General features: G+C 41.9%; 1 protein-coding gene across 7 annotated transcripts; it reads right to left on the minus strand.

Annotated features, from left to right (window-relative positions):
• Positions 1-11,532: 11,532 nt before the first annotated feature.
• LOC103712536 lies at positions 11,533-16,516 on the minus strand. 7 transcript variants are annotated; one of them, XR_005515118.1, is made up of 3 exons: positions 16,125-16,516; positions 13,786-14,074; positions 11,533-13,688 (listed from the first exon to the last, which is right to left on the minus strand). XR_005515118.1 is itself a non-coding variant. In XM_026806710.2 (3 exons), the coding sequence occupies exons 2-3, from the start codon at positions 13,801-13,803 to the stop codon at positions 11,908-11,910; spliced, it is 492 nt and encodes a 163-aa protein (XP_026662511.1). In that variant the 5' UTR covers positions 13,804-13,866; positions 16,125-16,504; the 3' UTR covers positions 11,533-11,907. The 7 variants fall into 7 exon arrangements, 1 of the variants encoding a protein (XP_026662511.1); XR_003386678.2 differs by having other exon boundaries at positions 11,533-13,866; positions 13,977-14,074; positions 16,125-16,514; XR_003386679.2 differs by having other exon boundaries at positions 11,533-13,018; positions 13,786-13,866; positions 16,125-16,507.
• Between the last annotated feature and the right edge of the window lie 464 nt (positions 16,517-16,980).

Here is a 16,980-nt window from a genome sequence, read left to right on the forward strand (position 1 = left end):
TATCAAGTTGGTGGCTTGGTACAGTATATGATGAATTATTTGTTTTATTTGGTAGCCATCTATTTTTGTGATATTTGTTCTATCGCAGTGGGAAATGCAAATGGTACTGGAAGCATGCTTGTTGTTACTGCACGGAAGGGGTTCGACGTACCGTCACAAGGAGCCGCAGACTGAGTTCAACGACGCTAATACATGCATCACGCGTTTTCTGACGAGGGTGGTCGCCATCAAGTGATTGTGGTGTCGAAGTCCTTGTCAAGTCTTAAATGTGTTTTGTTGGCACGTCTTTTTTTTATTTTTTTGAAAAAAAAAAGAAAAGTAGGAAAAATGGACAAGTCCACCCCATACAGCAGTGGACCTCCGCCCTGCCAAAAAAATATTTGATGCAGGTAAAAATGATCGTGTTGTGGGCACACCGACCGGTTTTACTTATATTCTTTCCATCCGTAGGTCTGGCTTGTTATCCTTCTGAACTCCAATATGGTTATCCACAGTATGAGTACATCACATTTAGCATCATTGAGTCTACCAGTAGATCAATAATAAATTCTTTCAAACTATGCATCCGAACAAAAAGCATTCGGTCTTCACAATTTAACCGACGCCTCAGTCGATAAACGATTAAGGCCCAATTCCACCACCTCAGCTGCGTTGGCACGTATTTAATTTGGAATCCATCAAATATGAAAAAAAAGGGTAGAAACAGTCCATCGACAAAGGCGTAACTTCGTACGTCCCATAATGCGTTTGTGTCATTTTAGTGGTACGACATTATGGGTGACAGGGATCCATGTAAGATGTGGCCGATGGCCACGCAAGTTGGTTGTTGGATAACGAAGCACCATCGCTTTCTTTCCTCCATGTTCCACGTCATCTTGCTGGATATTAAAAAAAAAAAGAAAAATTGGTGCAATCTATCAACTTATTGTTGTCAAGCATGATAAGCATGGAAACTAGCTGGTCCGAGAAGACCGAGTCAACCCCCGGCGACATAGTCTAAAAAGGATAAAATAAACGTTCATATTCTCTCTCCTTATCTTTTTTAGACAACTGACATGTTGACCCACCGTCCTACTGTCCTTCCTGACAGAGGGTAAGGATAAATTATTAGATGGTGAGTGGTGACCAGAGATCCATCATAAATTTAGGATGAAATCATCCAAGCTAATGTAGCTATTCCACAAATAAATAAATAAATAAAATGAAAATAATTTCATTTCTAGATCTACAGTAGGTTTGATTTGTCTAATAATTTCTCGAAGAAAAAGGAGTAAAAAAAAAAAGAAGGAACATACCAATTATCATAGGCAACGGCACAACGCTAACAAGTGAAGATTGGAGACAAGTGTATAAGTTTAGCAAAAGATTCATCAGGTTAAACTTGGGACAAGTTCGGGCATAAGTACTAGCTAAAAATTACCTATTAAATCTTATATATTTAGCAAATAGATTGGAAATCAATGCTTTGATCCATTCAATAAACTGACTATATAATTAAACATGCATGCTTCTTTATGAAAGCAGGCCGGTAGTGATCTATAAAGGTAACTCAATTATAAATAGGTAAACCTAACCTAATATGATTATTAAATGGTTTGGAGCTCTAAATATGAGCCCGATTCATTTAATAAACTAGTTCAATTGCTATGTATATCGGATCAGTTCGTCATGTTATAAATAGCAACCCCCAATCAGGGGCGGCCCAATACATTTGGAGGCCTTAGGCGAACTCATTAGAAGAGGCCTTTTTTATTATTATTTTAATAATAATTTTTTTAATAAGTATAAAAAATATTAAAAATTTTTATTTAAAAATAATAAAAAAGGAAACTGGGCCAGCCTGGGAATGGGATCAGTAGGAACTGGGCCAGCCGACCCGTGAAGTGGGAGTGTGGGACTGTGGCCTATGGCTGTGGGAACCGAGTCAACCGACCCGTGAGGCCGTGATCGTGGGTGGGGGCCTTCCCTGGGCCGGGAGGAGGTCGAAGACTCGGAGACGGACTGTCGGAGGAGCCGACTGCCGAGGACGGCGAGGAGAGCCGGGAGGCCTCGGTCGCCGCGGAGCCCAGAGGTCGGAGGTCGGAGGTCGAAAGTCGGGAGTCGAGAGCCGGGAGGCCTCGGTCGCCGCGGAGCCCGGAGGCCGGAGGTCGGAGGAGTCGAGGACGGCGACTCGGCGAGGAGAGCTGGAGAGGAGAGGACGGGAGGCCGGAGGCCGGAGCTGAGGAGGCCGGAGCTCAGACCTCGGAGCCGAGGAGGAGGCAGGCAGGCAGCACGGACAAAAGCGGAGGAGGAGGTCCGGAGGAGGAGACGCTGAAGAGACGCACTGTAGCAGCGTACGGGTGGAGCTCGTAGCTGTCGCCCAGTCTCCTCACCGTCTCAGCCGTCTGCCAGACGCCACCTGCCACTGCCCAGCCCCAGGCCCCAGTGCCTTTCACATCCGTCGTTCGTCGCCCACTCCCTATTAAACAATAAAAAAAACGTGGCCGTCGGTGCCTCGGTGGGGGCCTTCCCTGGGCCGGGGGCCTTAGGCGACCGCCTCGGTCGCCTAAGGCTCGAGCCGGCACTGCCCCCAACATGCATGTTAAGAAGCAAACAACAAGATTATAAGAATTTAAAGACACGACTATTGTATACATATACATACGTGTGTGTATATATATAGACATGTGTGTATATATGTATATATAGATATATGTATTCATAAAGCGTCTCGGTGATATAACTAATGTGATGTTAGAAGGACCACTATAATGATTTTAGATTTTAAATATACATTATGGAATTTATGTCGCAGCCATTTTATTATCTATTATTTAATTATGATGAGCATGATCATAATTATTGATTTGTATTTTATCTCTTCATTATTTACACTATGAAGTTTTTTTTTTTACTTTTATTTAGAATAAGTTAGTGATCCGAAGAAAACATAACAATCTATATGTAGTGATTTTTCAAATAGCAAAGTAGGATTGTTATTTTGTTATCGATCATTATTTTTTGTTACCAAATTATTGATACAATAGCAATTATAAGGTCCACCCTTATGCTAATTATGATGGCCGATTGTGGCTCTACTCACCAATATTTCTATTTATATATATCTCGCAATGATGCAAGATGACAAATAGATGTCCCATCTTGCTTAATCATCCATCATTACAAAATAATTGCGTTTTAAATCGAAAGGAATTGAAAAGTACTTCGGTTGGCAAAAATATGTGAAATATTTATTTTTTTTCAAATTAAAAATTTAAAATTTAAGTACTATATAATTTTTTTTTTTAAATAATCTATATTGGTTATCAAAGATACATCTGTATCATGTTAAAAAAAAAAGGGGGAGAGGAAAATGCTGGAGTGAAATTATCAAGTAGTAGCAGAAGCCGGCAAGTGGGCCCACAGGAGGTGTGGGGCTCGCGCACGTAGATATCCAGCTGCCTAATCCTTGACTTCCAAGTGGAGCGCCGCGGACGCAACCGCGTAAATCTCGCTTCCGATTTTCCCGTCCCTTCCGCCCCGAAATCTCGCGCACGTCGCGCTCCGTCCGGTGCCGGCCACTAAAACGCCAGCTTCGTGACCGCCGGCCTGCAGAGATGACCCTCTCAGCTGAAACAAGTGCCTCACACCCAAGCATAGTACCATACGGTGCTCATAAACAATGCATTTGACATGACAACGCACCCAAAAGGGTCCCCTAATTTTGATGTAAAGTAGTTCTACAATAAAAAAAATCAAAAAAAAGGTAAGCTAATATGAAAAAATAAATCTTACAATACGTTTAAAAAAAATAATAATAAAATAAATGATAAATTTCATATCTATTTTACTAAAAAAAATTAAAATACATAGTACCAAGAAATAATATTTTTTCTACACCAGATTATTGAACATTGGTAATTTGTGATTGTTTTTGCTTGATAAAAATAATTTGTTTTTTTTAAAGCCCGCAGATGTTACTTTTTTAATATTACCAATTTCAGGGCAATCCAAATTATCATTTTTCTATCTAATAATTTATTTTTTTTCAAAATTAACAATTAACGGTGTAGTTATGCTTAACCATATTTACTCAATAAGAAGATGGAAAGTTTAAAATTATAATAAAAATTATAATTTTTAGTATATATAATTAATTTAAAAAATATTTATAGGTATATTTTAATATTTGAAATAGTTTATACTGACGGTCTTCATCATATAAGTACGTTATAAATGACCAATAAATAAACTGAAAAAAATTATTATTACTTAAATTATTTATATTAAAAATATTGTTAAAAGTTTTATAATATTTTATATAAAATTTTTTCTAACCAAATATAGTATTTTTTCCGGCATTATTTTTCGAAAATAATTTTTTCATTACTAGATATAATAAAATTTATTTTTTAAAAAAATAATTTTTAGAAATTTTCGGATTACCCCACCTAAATAGATCCTTATGGCCTTAACACTAACCTATCTTACACTAATTTATGCTTCCACTCTCCCGACAGTAACATCCTAGGCAGGGGCGGCCCAAAACATTTGGGGGCCTAAGGCGAACTCACAAGGAGAGACCTTTTTTTAAAAAAATGATGAAAAAATTTTAATAAGTGTAAAATATTTTAAAATTTTATTTAAAAATAACTCGTCTAGCTTTTTAAGATGCAAAATTACTAATCAAATTTGGTTGTCCATTTCATTTTGTTTCGTTCTTTTTATGTCATTTTCTAACTCTATTTCGGGTGCATGCTCTGTTGTTAATTCTTGAGTTGAATTTGATGTGGTGTTTTCTTTGTTTGTGACAACAAATCTATCTAGAGCTCCTTTTTGAGATTGAATGAGTTTTTCAATTTTTCTTTTCTTTTTGAGTTTTTCATACCTACATTCATATTTTCTATTAGACATTTTAATCTAAAAATAATATTATCAAACAAATCAATTAAAAAAACACTGCAAATAAATTAAGATATAAAAAAAGTTGAAAATGATAAAATTTGATTGTGTCAAAAAAAAACAAACTCAGGTCCCGACAAGTAGTGCCGAACTTGACAGGGAGAAGAGGTCGACCGCCGAAATCACAATCAACCTACAATTAAACTAAAAAAAATAATTGTAGCGTCTCTTACTTGACTAAATCAAAATTAATTGGACCAAAAAATTAATCAGTTGGCCATATATTTCCTTGGCTTTTTTTATTATTGGATAACATTAAATGCAATAAGCCAATAACAACGGTATATGAAAGAAATCCTCTTTATATACAATTGTTTAGTGATCACAGAACTATTAGATAATAAAATAACAATCAACAAATACTTCCATGTGAAATAGTAATTAGTGAATAGTGATTAGTCAATAGAAAACTCACCACTACGGTCTGCGGCACTGCCTGGGATTTGGCCTTTAGGAATTGGGATTTGGGAATGGGGATGCTAACGGAGGAGCCGACGAGGCCGGAGCCGCGGAGCGGCGGAGCCCGAAGGTCGAAGCTAGAGTCTAGAGAGGAGATCCGGCCGCCGGCTCGCCACTCGCCGCCGTGACGCCGTCGTCGGGTTCTTGCCTTCTTGGAGCTGAAGGAGGAGGACGGTGGCCTTTGGAAGTTTAGAGGCTAGAGCAGAGCCGAGGGGCCGAAGGCCGGACGTCGGAGGAGCCAAGGATGGCGAGCAGAGCTGGAGAGGAGATCCGGACTCCGGAATCCGAAGCAGGGGCGGTCGAGCCTCAAGCCGTCGACGGTCGAGCCTCCCGGCTGCCGGCAGAGAAGAGAACTAGGGAAGGGCCGAAGAACTGTAGTGAAGAAGCACTGGGGGGAGAGCCGGAGAGGAGAACGGAAGGTATGCTCTTTTTTTTTTTTGCTTTGAAGGGTTCTGTCGTTTAGCCAAAAAAAAAAGCACCAGCAGAGAAGGGGGGAGAGTCGGAGAGAAGGGGGAGGACCGTTGCCTGTCTCAGCTATCGTAAGCTCGTAGCTGTAACAACCCAGGACCTCACCCAAAATGGCTAGCCGGAAGGTATTATTTGGGTTCCTTGATCCTGTATAAGTACGCAAGATCTACCCAGCAAATAACCGATGTGGGTTAAACACACGCCCGCACGGGTCCCCACATACTCCCCCCGTTCAAGCCCTGACGTCCTCGTCAGGCTAAGGGTTCAAATCCATTCAAATCTAATCACAAACACCACGATCGGTCCGTGGTCAATCCCAATGGATCCGTGCTGCAGTGTCCCCTATTCCACATAAGTTATGGGCCGGGTTCGCTCTGATACCATTTGTAACAACCCAGGACCTCACCCAAAATGGCTAGCCGGAAGGTATTATTTGGGTTCCTTATCCTGTATAAGTACCCAAGATCTACCCAGCAAATAACCGATGTGGGATTAAACACACGCCCGCACGGGTCCTCACAGTAGCCATGCTCGTCGCCCAGCCGTAGCCTGTCTCAGCAGCGTAGCCGTTGCTTCGTCGGGGAGATGGGGATTGGAGATGCACTGTAGCGGGCCAGCAGCGTAGCCATCGCTCGTCACCCTGCTACTTTGCCAGCTTTCGGATGTGAAAGCTCAAAAAAAAAAAAAAATACTCGCCTCGAGTCCATACGCAGAGCGGGGCGGGGGCCTTCCATGAGCCGGGCCGGCACTGATCCTAGGTTTGGACTATACTTTTAAATTACTTTGAATATTTATAGCGAAGACACGTGGGTGATCCTTGCGGTTCGCTGCACCCTTCCGCGAAGTTCGCCGTCACCCAGCGGATCGGCGAAGAAGAAGCCATCCCCATCGGAAAACCGTCATAAAACGAGAGCGACAGCTGGAGCGCAGCGAGAGGAAGAGTAGGTTTCAAAATGGTCGTTACTATTTTGTGACGGCCGTTATTTTTGTCCATTCCTCGTTCCTAACGGCACTGTTTACTATGAATAGTAATTTGGCATTGCTCGCGCCGGTCTGGAATCTTACCGCTATTTTTCTGGAAAAAGAGGATGAGATGACCATGAAGGGAGCAAAACAGCATGATGGACCAATGGACACGTTCCACGTACGTCACCCTTTTAATCACGATTTTTTTTTTGTGGATCAAAAAGGATAACGTTATGATGGTTTGTGCTGCTTGTGAGGTACGAGTCAAGGGAATATATAAAGGTTTTGACGACGAAAGCTTGTTCGTATTCTTTCCCATGTCTCTCCCTTGGCCCTTAGGTTGGTTGCATTTAGTTTTATGGTGGTGGAGGTGCACCAAATCAACGATGATTAGAGAAACAAGCACCTGATGCAATATTTGATTTTTTTTTAATAATATAATTACATAATTTAGAATAAATACAGCCAATAGCATCAGTATGTTGTAACACGGCATGAGAATGAATTAATTGAGCCGAGCCATAGAACTTGAGTGATTGGCCATTAGAACTTGAGGGAAAAGAGGCAATCCAAATGCAAGTATAGGCATGAATATTTGGATTTTTTATCATAAAAAAAACATTTGAATCTTTATTTTTCTAAGATTACCAAACCCACCTCATCCTTTCTCTAAAATGCTAGAATGTAGGTAGGTGGGACTGTGGGAAGCTGCCCAAGGCTGGATGTCTTTCTGTCAATTATTTTTTTTATTTAGTATGATTTTTTTGCGACTAATCTTTTTTTTTTTTTGCTGAAAACGGGTGCTTCATACAGTGCGGGTACGAATACACCCAATAAAGCCAAAATACAAGACCTCACGGAGTGCCAATGGCAACTCCGCCTCCCCTGCCCAGAGGGCATACCCCGAGTGGTGGGCCACATGGCCAGCCACCCAATCGGCTGCCCCATTGGCCTCCCTGAATACATGTTTGGCCAAAGTGGCCCCTCCCTGACTCATCATCACAATATCGCGAATCAAGGGGTGGTCTATGGTCTCACCCCCCAATCCCCTCTGTATCCATCGGACAACAGTGACCGAGTCCCCCTCCAAAATAATCGAGCTGGCCCGCAGTACTGCCCTCGCATGTCGAAGGCCTGCCCAGGCGGCGTGCAACTCTGCTCCAGGCACCGATGTGTCGAACAACTGACATCCACCTGCGGCCACTACCCTGGAGTGTGGGCCCCGTATGACAAAGCCTGCACCACCCCGCGTGCCGCCATCCAGAACCGACCCATCGAAGTTGACCTTGAGGAAGCTCAGGGGTGGGGGCTCCCAGGTGAAAAACACCAACTGGGAAGCTGCCGAGGCAGGGGGGAACCCCAGGTGTCCCGAGCTGTTAAAGGTCTATCTGTAGAGAGGCCAGGTCTGATCTCCAAGGCCTGTGCTCTAGCAAGCTCTACCACAAACCTCGGTGACACCCTGCGCTCACCGAGAGTGCGGGCATTCCTTGCCAGCCAGATCTGAAGCGCTGTGCAAGTAGCTCTAATGCCCTCCTCACGGGTCCGTGAACTGGCTAACCACTGCCGTGTCACCCTGAGAAACTGTAGCCGCTCACTCCGAGCCCCCCGCGGGGTCCCAGCCCACTGCCATGTCGTCCGCGCCCATGTGCACTGGAAGAGCACATGGTCCGCTGACTCCTCAACTCCGCACGTCCCGCACTCAGCAGGGACCCCCCAACCTCGCCTGCTCAGCTCTGCTCTCGTAGGAAGTCGGTTCCAGAACACCTTCCATAGAAAGAGAGCAACCCTCGGATGAAGTTCGGACCTCCAAATCCAAGTGCAGTCCGGCCCCGGCTCATACCCTGACTGAATGGCGCGCGTGATGTCTCTCAACCTGACACTGGCCTGGCTCGAGGTGCCCCACACCCTGGCGTCTGGCCCCCCACATCCTGGTAATGGGAGGGATCGAATCCTCGCAGCTAGGTGTACCCCGAACAATAGCCTGAGTCTGGCCTCATCCCATACTGCCCCTCCTGGTACAAAGAGATCGCACACCCGTAATCCCTCAACTGCCTCTGTGTCAAACATAGTTGGCCAGCGGCTCAGGGCCAAGGAGTCCACCCATGAGTCGCTAGCCACCTCAATACTCCGGCCGTCGCCAATCAGAACCCTGATATGTGCCGATACTGACGACAGGTGCCTCCCGATCTCACGCCACATGAAGGATGCTCGGCGGCCCCGCTGTGCCACCCCTGAAACCCCTCGGCCATATCTAGCTGCCATCACCTGACTCCAGAGGCCGTGTGGCTCTAAGATGAACCGAGCCGCATGCCGGGTAATGAAAGCCTCGCGCCTCTCAATAAGGGACTGCACTCCCAGACCGCCCTCACTAGTGGGGCGGCAGACCTGCTCCCAGGCAACCAGGTGCACTCCGTGACCTCCACCATATGACCCCCACAGGAAATCCCTAAGAAGGCGCTCGATCCGTAACAGGATCGTCTTGGGAACCACTGTGTTGGCCATGAGGTAAACCGGTAGAGATCCCAGCACTGCCCTGACCAGTGTCACTCTCCCCATCATGGATAATGAGGACGCCCTCCATCCCTCCAGCCTGCTCTGGACTCGCTATACCAACCCGGAGTACTCTGCCACCCGCAGTCGCCGGCCAGTGATAGGCACGCCTAGGTAGGTAAGCATCCCCTCCTGCTCCGGTATCTGGAGGATCCCTCTGATCTCCTGTCTGACTCCGCTCTCTGTGCTGGGGCTGAAGGAGATGGTGGATTTGGAGAAGTTCACTCTCTGTCCGGACGCCGCGCAGTATGCCGCCACCACCCTGCGAAGGACCCGAGCCTCTGTAGTCCGTGCCCTGGCCAAGAGAAGACAGTCGTCAGCAAAAAGTAAATGTGTGATAGGGCGAGCCCCCGTGGCTGGGGTATAGGCCTCCAACTCACGGCTGGCGCATACTCTCTGCAAAGACCGAGATAAGATATCAGCACAAATAATAAACAAGTAAGGGGATAAAGGACATCCCTGCCGTAGCTCTATGGAGGACTCAAAGTAAGGTGACGGTGTGCCGTTGACCAAGATAGAGAACTTTGGCCTCCGAACACACCCCATAACCCAGCCGATCCACTGCCTGGGGAAGCCGTAAGCCTCCAACGCCTGCTGAAGAAAGCTCCACCTGATCCTGTCGTAAGCCCGTTCTTTGCGACTAATCTTTAGTAGCCTTCTCAGTTCGCACGTAGCAATTGGCTCATACTAGGGAGAGGCATGCATTTTTCTCTCAAGCTTTCATATAAATTAGTAGTAATTCCGATTTAATGGCCTTTATGTTCCCCAAAAAAAAAAAGAAAAAGAAAAAAAATAACAACGTTGTGCAAATTGTAATGATCTAATCATTAGTCATCATGCCAGAACAGAAAAGAAAAGGGAGTAAAGGTGAAGCTTATTGGTTCCACTCAAGTGGGTATCTTAAAAAGGCAGTACGTTCGACTTACCCACAGTCTGATTTATGTGACATATATATGTTTCGGTATAATTAGAATCTGAGAACTAGAATATGGAAGAGAGAGGTGACAATGAAGAAGCCTCCCAGTGAGACAAGATTAGGACCTCATCCTAACCCATTTGATTTCTCCATTCTTGTGCGTTCTTTAAATCCTTCCAAGAGATTTGGTAAAGATGTTCGCTGCCGCTCGCAGGCCCTTCAAAGCTACAAGAAAGCACCTACCAAGCTAACCAGGGCCTGGAGCGCACTGATTGTTGTACGAGTAGCGTGTCCAGATTTGCATAAGTTTGAGCCGAGAAATTTCTGCACACAAGGCTTCCTCACAAATTACAGATGGTGGCAGCCATGTTGCTAAGAATTGCAGCAAGTAATGTGACACACCAAGGTCCGCCAAACAGATATCAGGACTCATATCGGTCGGTGTCCAGTATGGTTTGGTACCAGTTTGGGCCGAACTGAACCAACCAAACTGGTAGGGCGTGCTGGTTCACGGACTAGCACACCTTTTTTTTATATAATTCTCTTCCTTTTCGAATTTTTTTTATGAATTTAAGTTTAATGCTATATTTTTTTGATGTTTTTTGATATTTCTATGGTCCTTGTTTATCCTATATGATGCAGTTTATTGCTTTAAAATAATACAAATCATAAAATAAAATATCTCCAAATCAAGATACAATCAATTATGTACTTTTAAAGTCCAACATACATACTGATATCTAAAATGGGATCGAGTGACCATATCTTTTGTAGATATCCGGATCATCAATATAATCGGATTGAGTGTTGTTTGTAGATTTTTTGAAAAAAAAAAGCTTTGGCATTGTGTGGACTGACCATTAGGAAGGCTTTCTCGGGTCTTTTCCTTTAGTAGCATTGGGCTTTTAAAGTCAGCGCCCGCGCTGTGGTATTATTGCCACAGTGCACCTTGACTCGGTACAAATTGACCGATTCGCACCGAGTCCGCATCGGACCGTACAGAACTGTTCAGTTCAATCCGATTTCGGTACAAAAATGACCGGCTTCGGCCAATGCTATTAAGGTTCCAGCCCATAGGGATTCGGAACCATTTTTATAGAGCGAATCGATCCGATTTCTGGTACTACTTGAATCGGATGGTACAGCCCAATTCGGCAGACCTTGTAACACATAATCCTAAAGTCCAACAATCATCTCCTATTTTTCGTTCTTGGAACTTCGAAAAAAATTGCTAACGAGAAAGAAGCATCTAAGGAGTAAGATTTATTACAAGTGCAAGGGCTGTTCAGCAAAAGTTGTCAGCAGTACAAGAAGCATATTCTATCTTTAGCAAGAAAATTTTACGACAGCATCGCCATGGTTAGGAGCTTCAAAATAACTAAAGAACCATGGTCACAAGGTAAAAATGAGAAAAACCTGTGATCTTTCAAACTCCGGGAAGTTGGTTCTCAGGAAACTTGGTATTCATGACAGCCATTGGATGTGTCGAGAATAAGTCATAACAATCGGAATCCCTTTAAAGCCCAATTGTCATGCAAGTCCCCGGATCAGAGGCCGAGCATCATTAGTGGTCAATATTCACATCCAGATTCATCAGAGTTTCCACCCTACAATCTACAGCGGCGTATGTATCTGATAGGATTGAAAGAGTTATGCCTGCACGCAGAAGCATGCATCTGCCTTCCATCGATGGACAACACTGGCTTTATGTCCCAACCTTCGATGTTCTTAGGAACACACACATCATAAAGAATTTGGCCCAGAATCCCATGGAGATGGATGCTAAGGAAATGGAACAACTCCACTTTTTTCTTGTTGAGCAAAGATATAGCGCCTTTAGTTTCATTAGGCTCCGTTGGGCTGGGCAATAAGAATTGATCGCCGGGGTCATTTGCTGCCCTTCTAAGAGTTTCACTCGAGCACACTGCTGCTTCATGAAGACTGCAAACTGACTCTGATATCTTGTTGCAGGCACCTCCATTGCCCAGTGTTTCACCATTTAGTTGCCTTCTCTCGCAATAGGTTATAGCTAGTCCAACAAGCATCTCAGACACAGCATCCTTGTACTCAGCTTGGTGATACTTGTAATGTGTTGAAGGTAAAACAAAATATATCAATGACATTCAAATTTTGGATAACAGAGGAATTGATGGATATTGCTTAAAGCAAACAAATCCTATCAGAGTTGATACTAGTTCATATATGAAAATAATGCAGCCATCATTCATGCAAGCAAATTTGCATTGCTTTTAGTTTATTGTAACATGTATCGATAAAATATTCTGTTAAATTATTTGATGCATCTCCAGTGACTAATCACAGCAATTGCATCTACAAAAGTATCATTGCTTTGGAAATTCTGTGGATTCCATCGAGTAACTATTTTCCTTGTCCATTCAATGATACATCACCACTAATTAAAACTTACAGATGCCAGGGCTTTTGCCATCCATGATACAACTCTTGGTGGGCGAGACATTTTTAGAACAATAGGATGAAGGAAATAATGAGTGCCCACATCACTGGTAAAGTCTACAGGACTTGAATCATATATTTGTCCACAAATGCAGTCTCTTACAAGCTGATATTCATCCTTCGGGAGAAAAATAATTTATAAATCAAGAATATCATGAAGTTATTAAAAGTACAACTAAAATAAGTAATGCCTGTATTTCTGTTCCTGTAGTAATGGGCAATCTTGACAAGCACAAACAAGTCCTGCAGAATCATCGATTCCCTATAATCAACACAAAAAATATGGAAGGGATAATCTACAGAGACAACAGCACCTCCAACTTCAACTGCATCAACGAGCAGAGTAGAGGTCTAATGGCCATAAAATGATAACTGAATAATCACCAACTCAGATGAAATTTATGGTGACTAAGTTCTTCAAACCATTTATTTCAGCAGGCTCTCTATCATATATGCAGAAGATACTGTGAAGGCATGAATATATAGATCAATTAACCTTTACAATCTTCAATTTCATTAATATGCACACAAGACTTTCATCTCTCTTCTTCTATTTGAGAGGGAAAGGCTTTTGTATCCAGATTCAACATGCCGAATCCTTCGTATCTGAACTCTTTGCATCACCATAAAATCGAACATGGGAATTTATGAAGGCATGAGGAATACTATTTTGGGATTTTGAGTCTCATCGGCTCCCTATGGGAAAAAGAGAGAGGAGAAACAAGGGACCTAACCCATCCATCTTTCTCCTCAAATCCTGTCTAATATGCCCCTTTTTCTATTTTTTTCAAAAAGACATGTTTTGTGCATGCCCAGCATTGCAAATATTATGTAACAACAAGCAATTGGATTTGCATCTAAATGTAAATGAGCAAACCAGACTGAGATGTCCATCACATTTTCCATAAAGCAACTGGAAGAGGAGATCAAAAGAATAAGAACTAGAAGACATAAACTAAAGTTAAACATAAAGCACACTATTGGGTCGTATCCAGCACCAAAGTATATACCTGAACAACCTTGTACATGCAACCTTTTGAACCTCCAGAAAAAGCCACGAGTACAATAGGCAATGGCCTATTCTTCACTTCCTGTTTCTCCAGCAGTGCACAAGAGATGAAAACAAATTATAATCCAACCAGTTGATGTCAATTTCTGTTAGAGCTAGATGGCCTTAGGGATTCAAATGGGCAAGGCTCACCAATCAGGTCATTTGGCTGGGCCAAAACTTAATTCAATCCAGGTTAAATGGTATGATTATATGATGCAAATTCTGGGAAAGCTCATCCAAGAAATAGACTGCAATTTATTCCAAGTCCAAGAAGAATGCTTTGAGTACTGTAGAAAGCATATAATCACTAGAGTTTCTTTCATTCAATAAAAGATCTTGTATAATCACATGATAATATGCCTTGAAAATAATCCAATGGAACTTGCTACATCATAACAGTACTAACCCTAACAAGCTCATTAAGAACACCGCAAGCTAGTGATGTGGCATTTTCAGGGAAAAATACATAAGTTATGTGCTCAAAAAGTTCTGAGGTATTTATTATAGACCTTTAGAAATAGTAAAGATTCAATTCTTACAGTGGTACAAAGAATCGCATAGGCATATAGAGAAATTAAATGTAAATAAAAGAAATCATTCAGAGCCACTCTGTTGCCTAAAGTGAGGCTTAAAATTTACCATACAATTCATGACATGGAGATTGTACCATCAAAGGTAGAAAAGTGAAAGTACAATATTTAATTTAAACATCCTAACCACTTGCAGAGAATAGTTCACAAGACATAAAATTACTCAACTGCTGAAACTGTCAATCTGCAAAATTAGGAGATTTTCTTTTACTTAGAAGAATTATATATTAGAAATTTGACTAAAAGCTTCAATAATAATTGCATTTTTATTATATTAGCATATAATCACAACAGCCGTGCCCTGGCTTTCACTGATGTAAACTATTGTCAGATAGTTGACTTTCTAGCTACCATTTGTCAGTTGCAGAGATATTCTCAAAACAGATTAAATTCAAAAAACCATAAATTAGGCTCTTGCTTTCACTTTCCGAGATCAGTTATGTGAAAAAAGAATTTCCAAGAAGAAACTAGACGAAAGAATAAGTGTTTATTTCTTCTTCTTTTTTAATGATTCAGAAAACTTTACGATCAATGTAGACAAACAACTGTTCCCTAGTTTATGTCCTTACATTGTCCTGCCAATAAGGTAAGGTCTCAACTCCTCAGCTTGCATTTTTTATTTCTTAATAAGCTTGTATTTTGCTCTAAGTTGCTTTGGATAGGAATTGCCATTAAATCAGAGGCTTCATTGTAAGTTCAAAGCTGGTCATAGAACATTCACAAACCTTTTGGATCACATCTTGATCCTTAAGCTGCTCTCATTTAAAAGATAAAAGGGAGAAGTCTTGGGTTCAGTTAGTTGGCACACTAAGTGAAGAGCTCCTGATGTAGAACAATTTTCTATTTGCCACAAGATATTCTATCTTAAAAAGATGTTTTGAAAATGTGGCATAAAGATTGCATCATTACACCGATTTGTATTCTCTAGGACCATTACTAGTTATTTAGGTTGACCAAACTTCACACTAAATTACAGCCCTATTAACATCACTCACATGCTCTGCAATGTAGGTTTTTGGTACACAAAATGAATTTTCTGAGAAGCACATGGACTGGATATTCAAATTCAGAGGAAACACAAAGTCTCCAATCAACCCAAATTGTGCAGTTTGACCTAACTCACTGGCACAACTTCGGATCAACAATGTCCTTTGCACATAAGAAGAGCACCTTATAACTATTCTATTCTACGAGCAATCTTCCACACCATCATTGATGGTGCAAAATCTTCAAAGCAGAACAAATCAAACATGAAGAAAGGGATAAAAAAATAAAACATAGAATCTTAGTTCAACATACTTCAGCAAGCACACCATAAATAATTTATCTGTGGAAACTCCCCAATTCAATCAAAGGCATCAATGGTGACATTTCATTATTCTTCTCTATAAGTTCTATCCATGCACGGCTCAAAGTCTCGAACCCGTAATACTCTGATGGATTTCTAACCTTTTTATATTTGAGAGGGGGGAAAAAAAACTAACGCAAAACAAATATCATTATGTTATGACTTCAAAATTTTTTATAACCAGGTTAAAGTTTGCGACTTTATTACATAAATAATCTATAGAGCTATGATTAAACATAAGGCTCATCTTTTGAATGCTTTTCCAGTTATGCAGCATATCAAACAGGCTCCAACAATTCCAATCTAAAAGAACGAGGATGTAACCAAGAAAGAACCCAGAATGCAAGGATAAGGTCTTACAGTGTGAGGAAATCAGAATGGCAGATGAGGCAGCTCCACCCGAGAGACCAATACAGATCTATATACGGCTTGAGATGCCTCTCCTCGCTCGAGAGCCAGGCGAACACCACCACTATCCCTTCCACGTCCCCGAAGATTATCGAGCTACGTACCTAATCTCGTCGTTCGGAGGAGATCCAAGGTTCCGATAATCGAATCCAGAAACCCTAATTTCTTTAAGAGGAGAAATAACTTAATTCGTGCGATTTCGGAGAGAAGAAAGAGAGGAGAAGACGAGGGACGAGGATGAACATAGAAGCTCTTCGCTTCGGTTTCGCTCCGAGCAATCCGGACGCTTGCAAGCGCTGGAGGCGCAGGATAAGCTTGGCACGGACTCACTGTTCGGAAATTTAAATTATTGAAATATTTTTTTATTAATCAATATGGGCTACAATATTTAACCGCAAATTTTAAAATAAAAAATAAAAAAAAATAATAATTAGCAATATTTTTATTAATTTTAAATAATATATTATTTAAAATTTTGTATGATATGTTGGTTGAAAAGTGTTGGATCCTTGAAATGAGAATAGAAATGTGAACTTCTATTCTCTCTTGTAGTTACAAAGAAACAAAAAAAATAAATAAATAAATATGTCGAAGAGTAGAGGATGCGATCCGATAGAATTCGATCCGTATCTCAAGATTTTTGACTCTTCTTGATTTCTGAAAGGATGGTTCCGACCTGCTTGCGGACGCGATTTTCGAAGATCCGCCCGTCAGATCGATCTCAATTTTGGATATGTTGTAGGTCTCCGCGTTAGCTTTTCGACTGTAGGTAGTGGGTCTAGAGGGGATGTCGGGTTCTCAATATATC

Source organism: Phoenix dactylifera, chromosome 15 (assembly GCF_009389715.1).
Source record: "Phoenix dactylifera cultivar Barhee BC4 chromosome 15, palm_55x_up_171113_PBpolish2nd_filt_p, whole genome shotgun sequence".
Taxonomy (NCBI): Eukaryota; Viridiplantae; Streptophyta; class Magnoliopsida; order Arecales; family Arecaceae; genus Phoenix; species Phoenix dactylifera.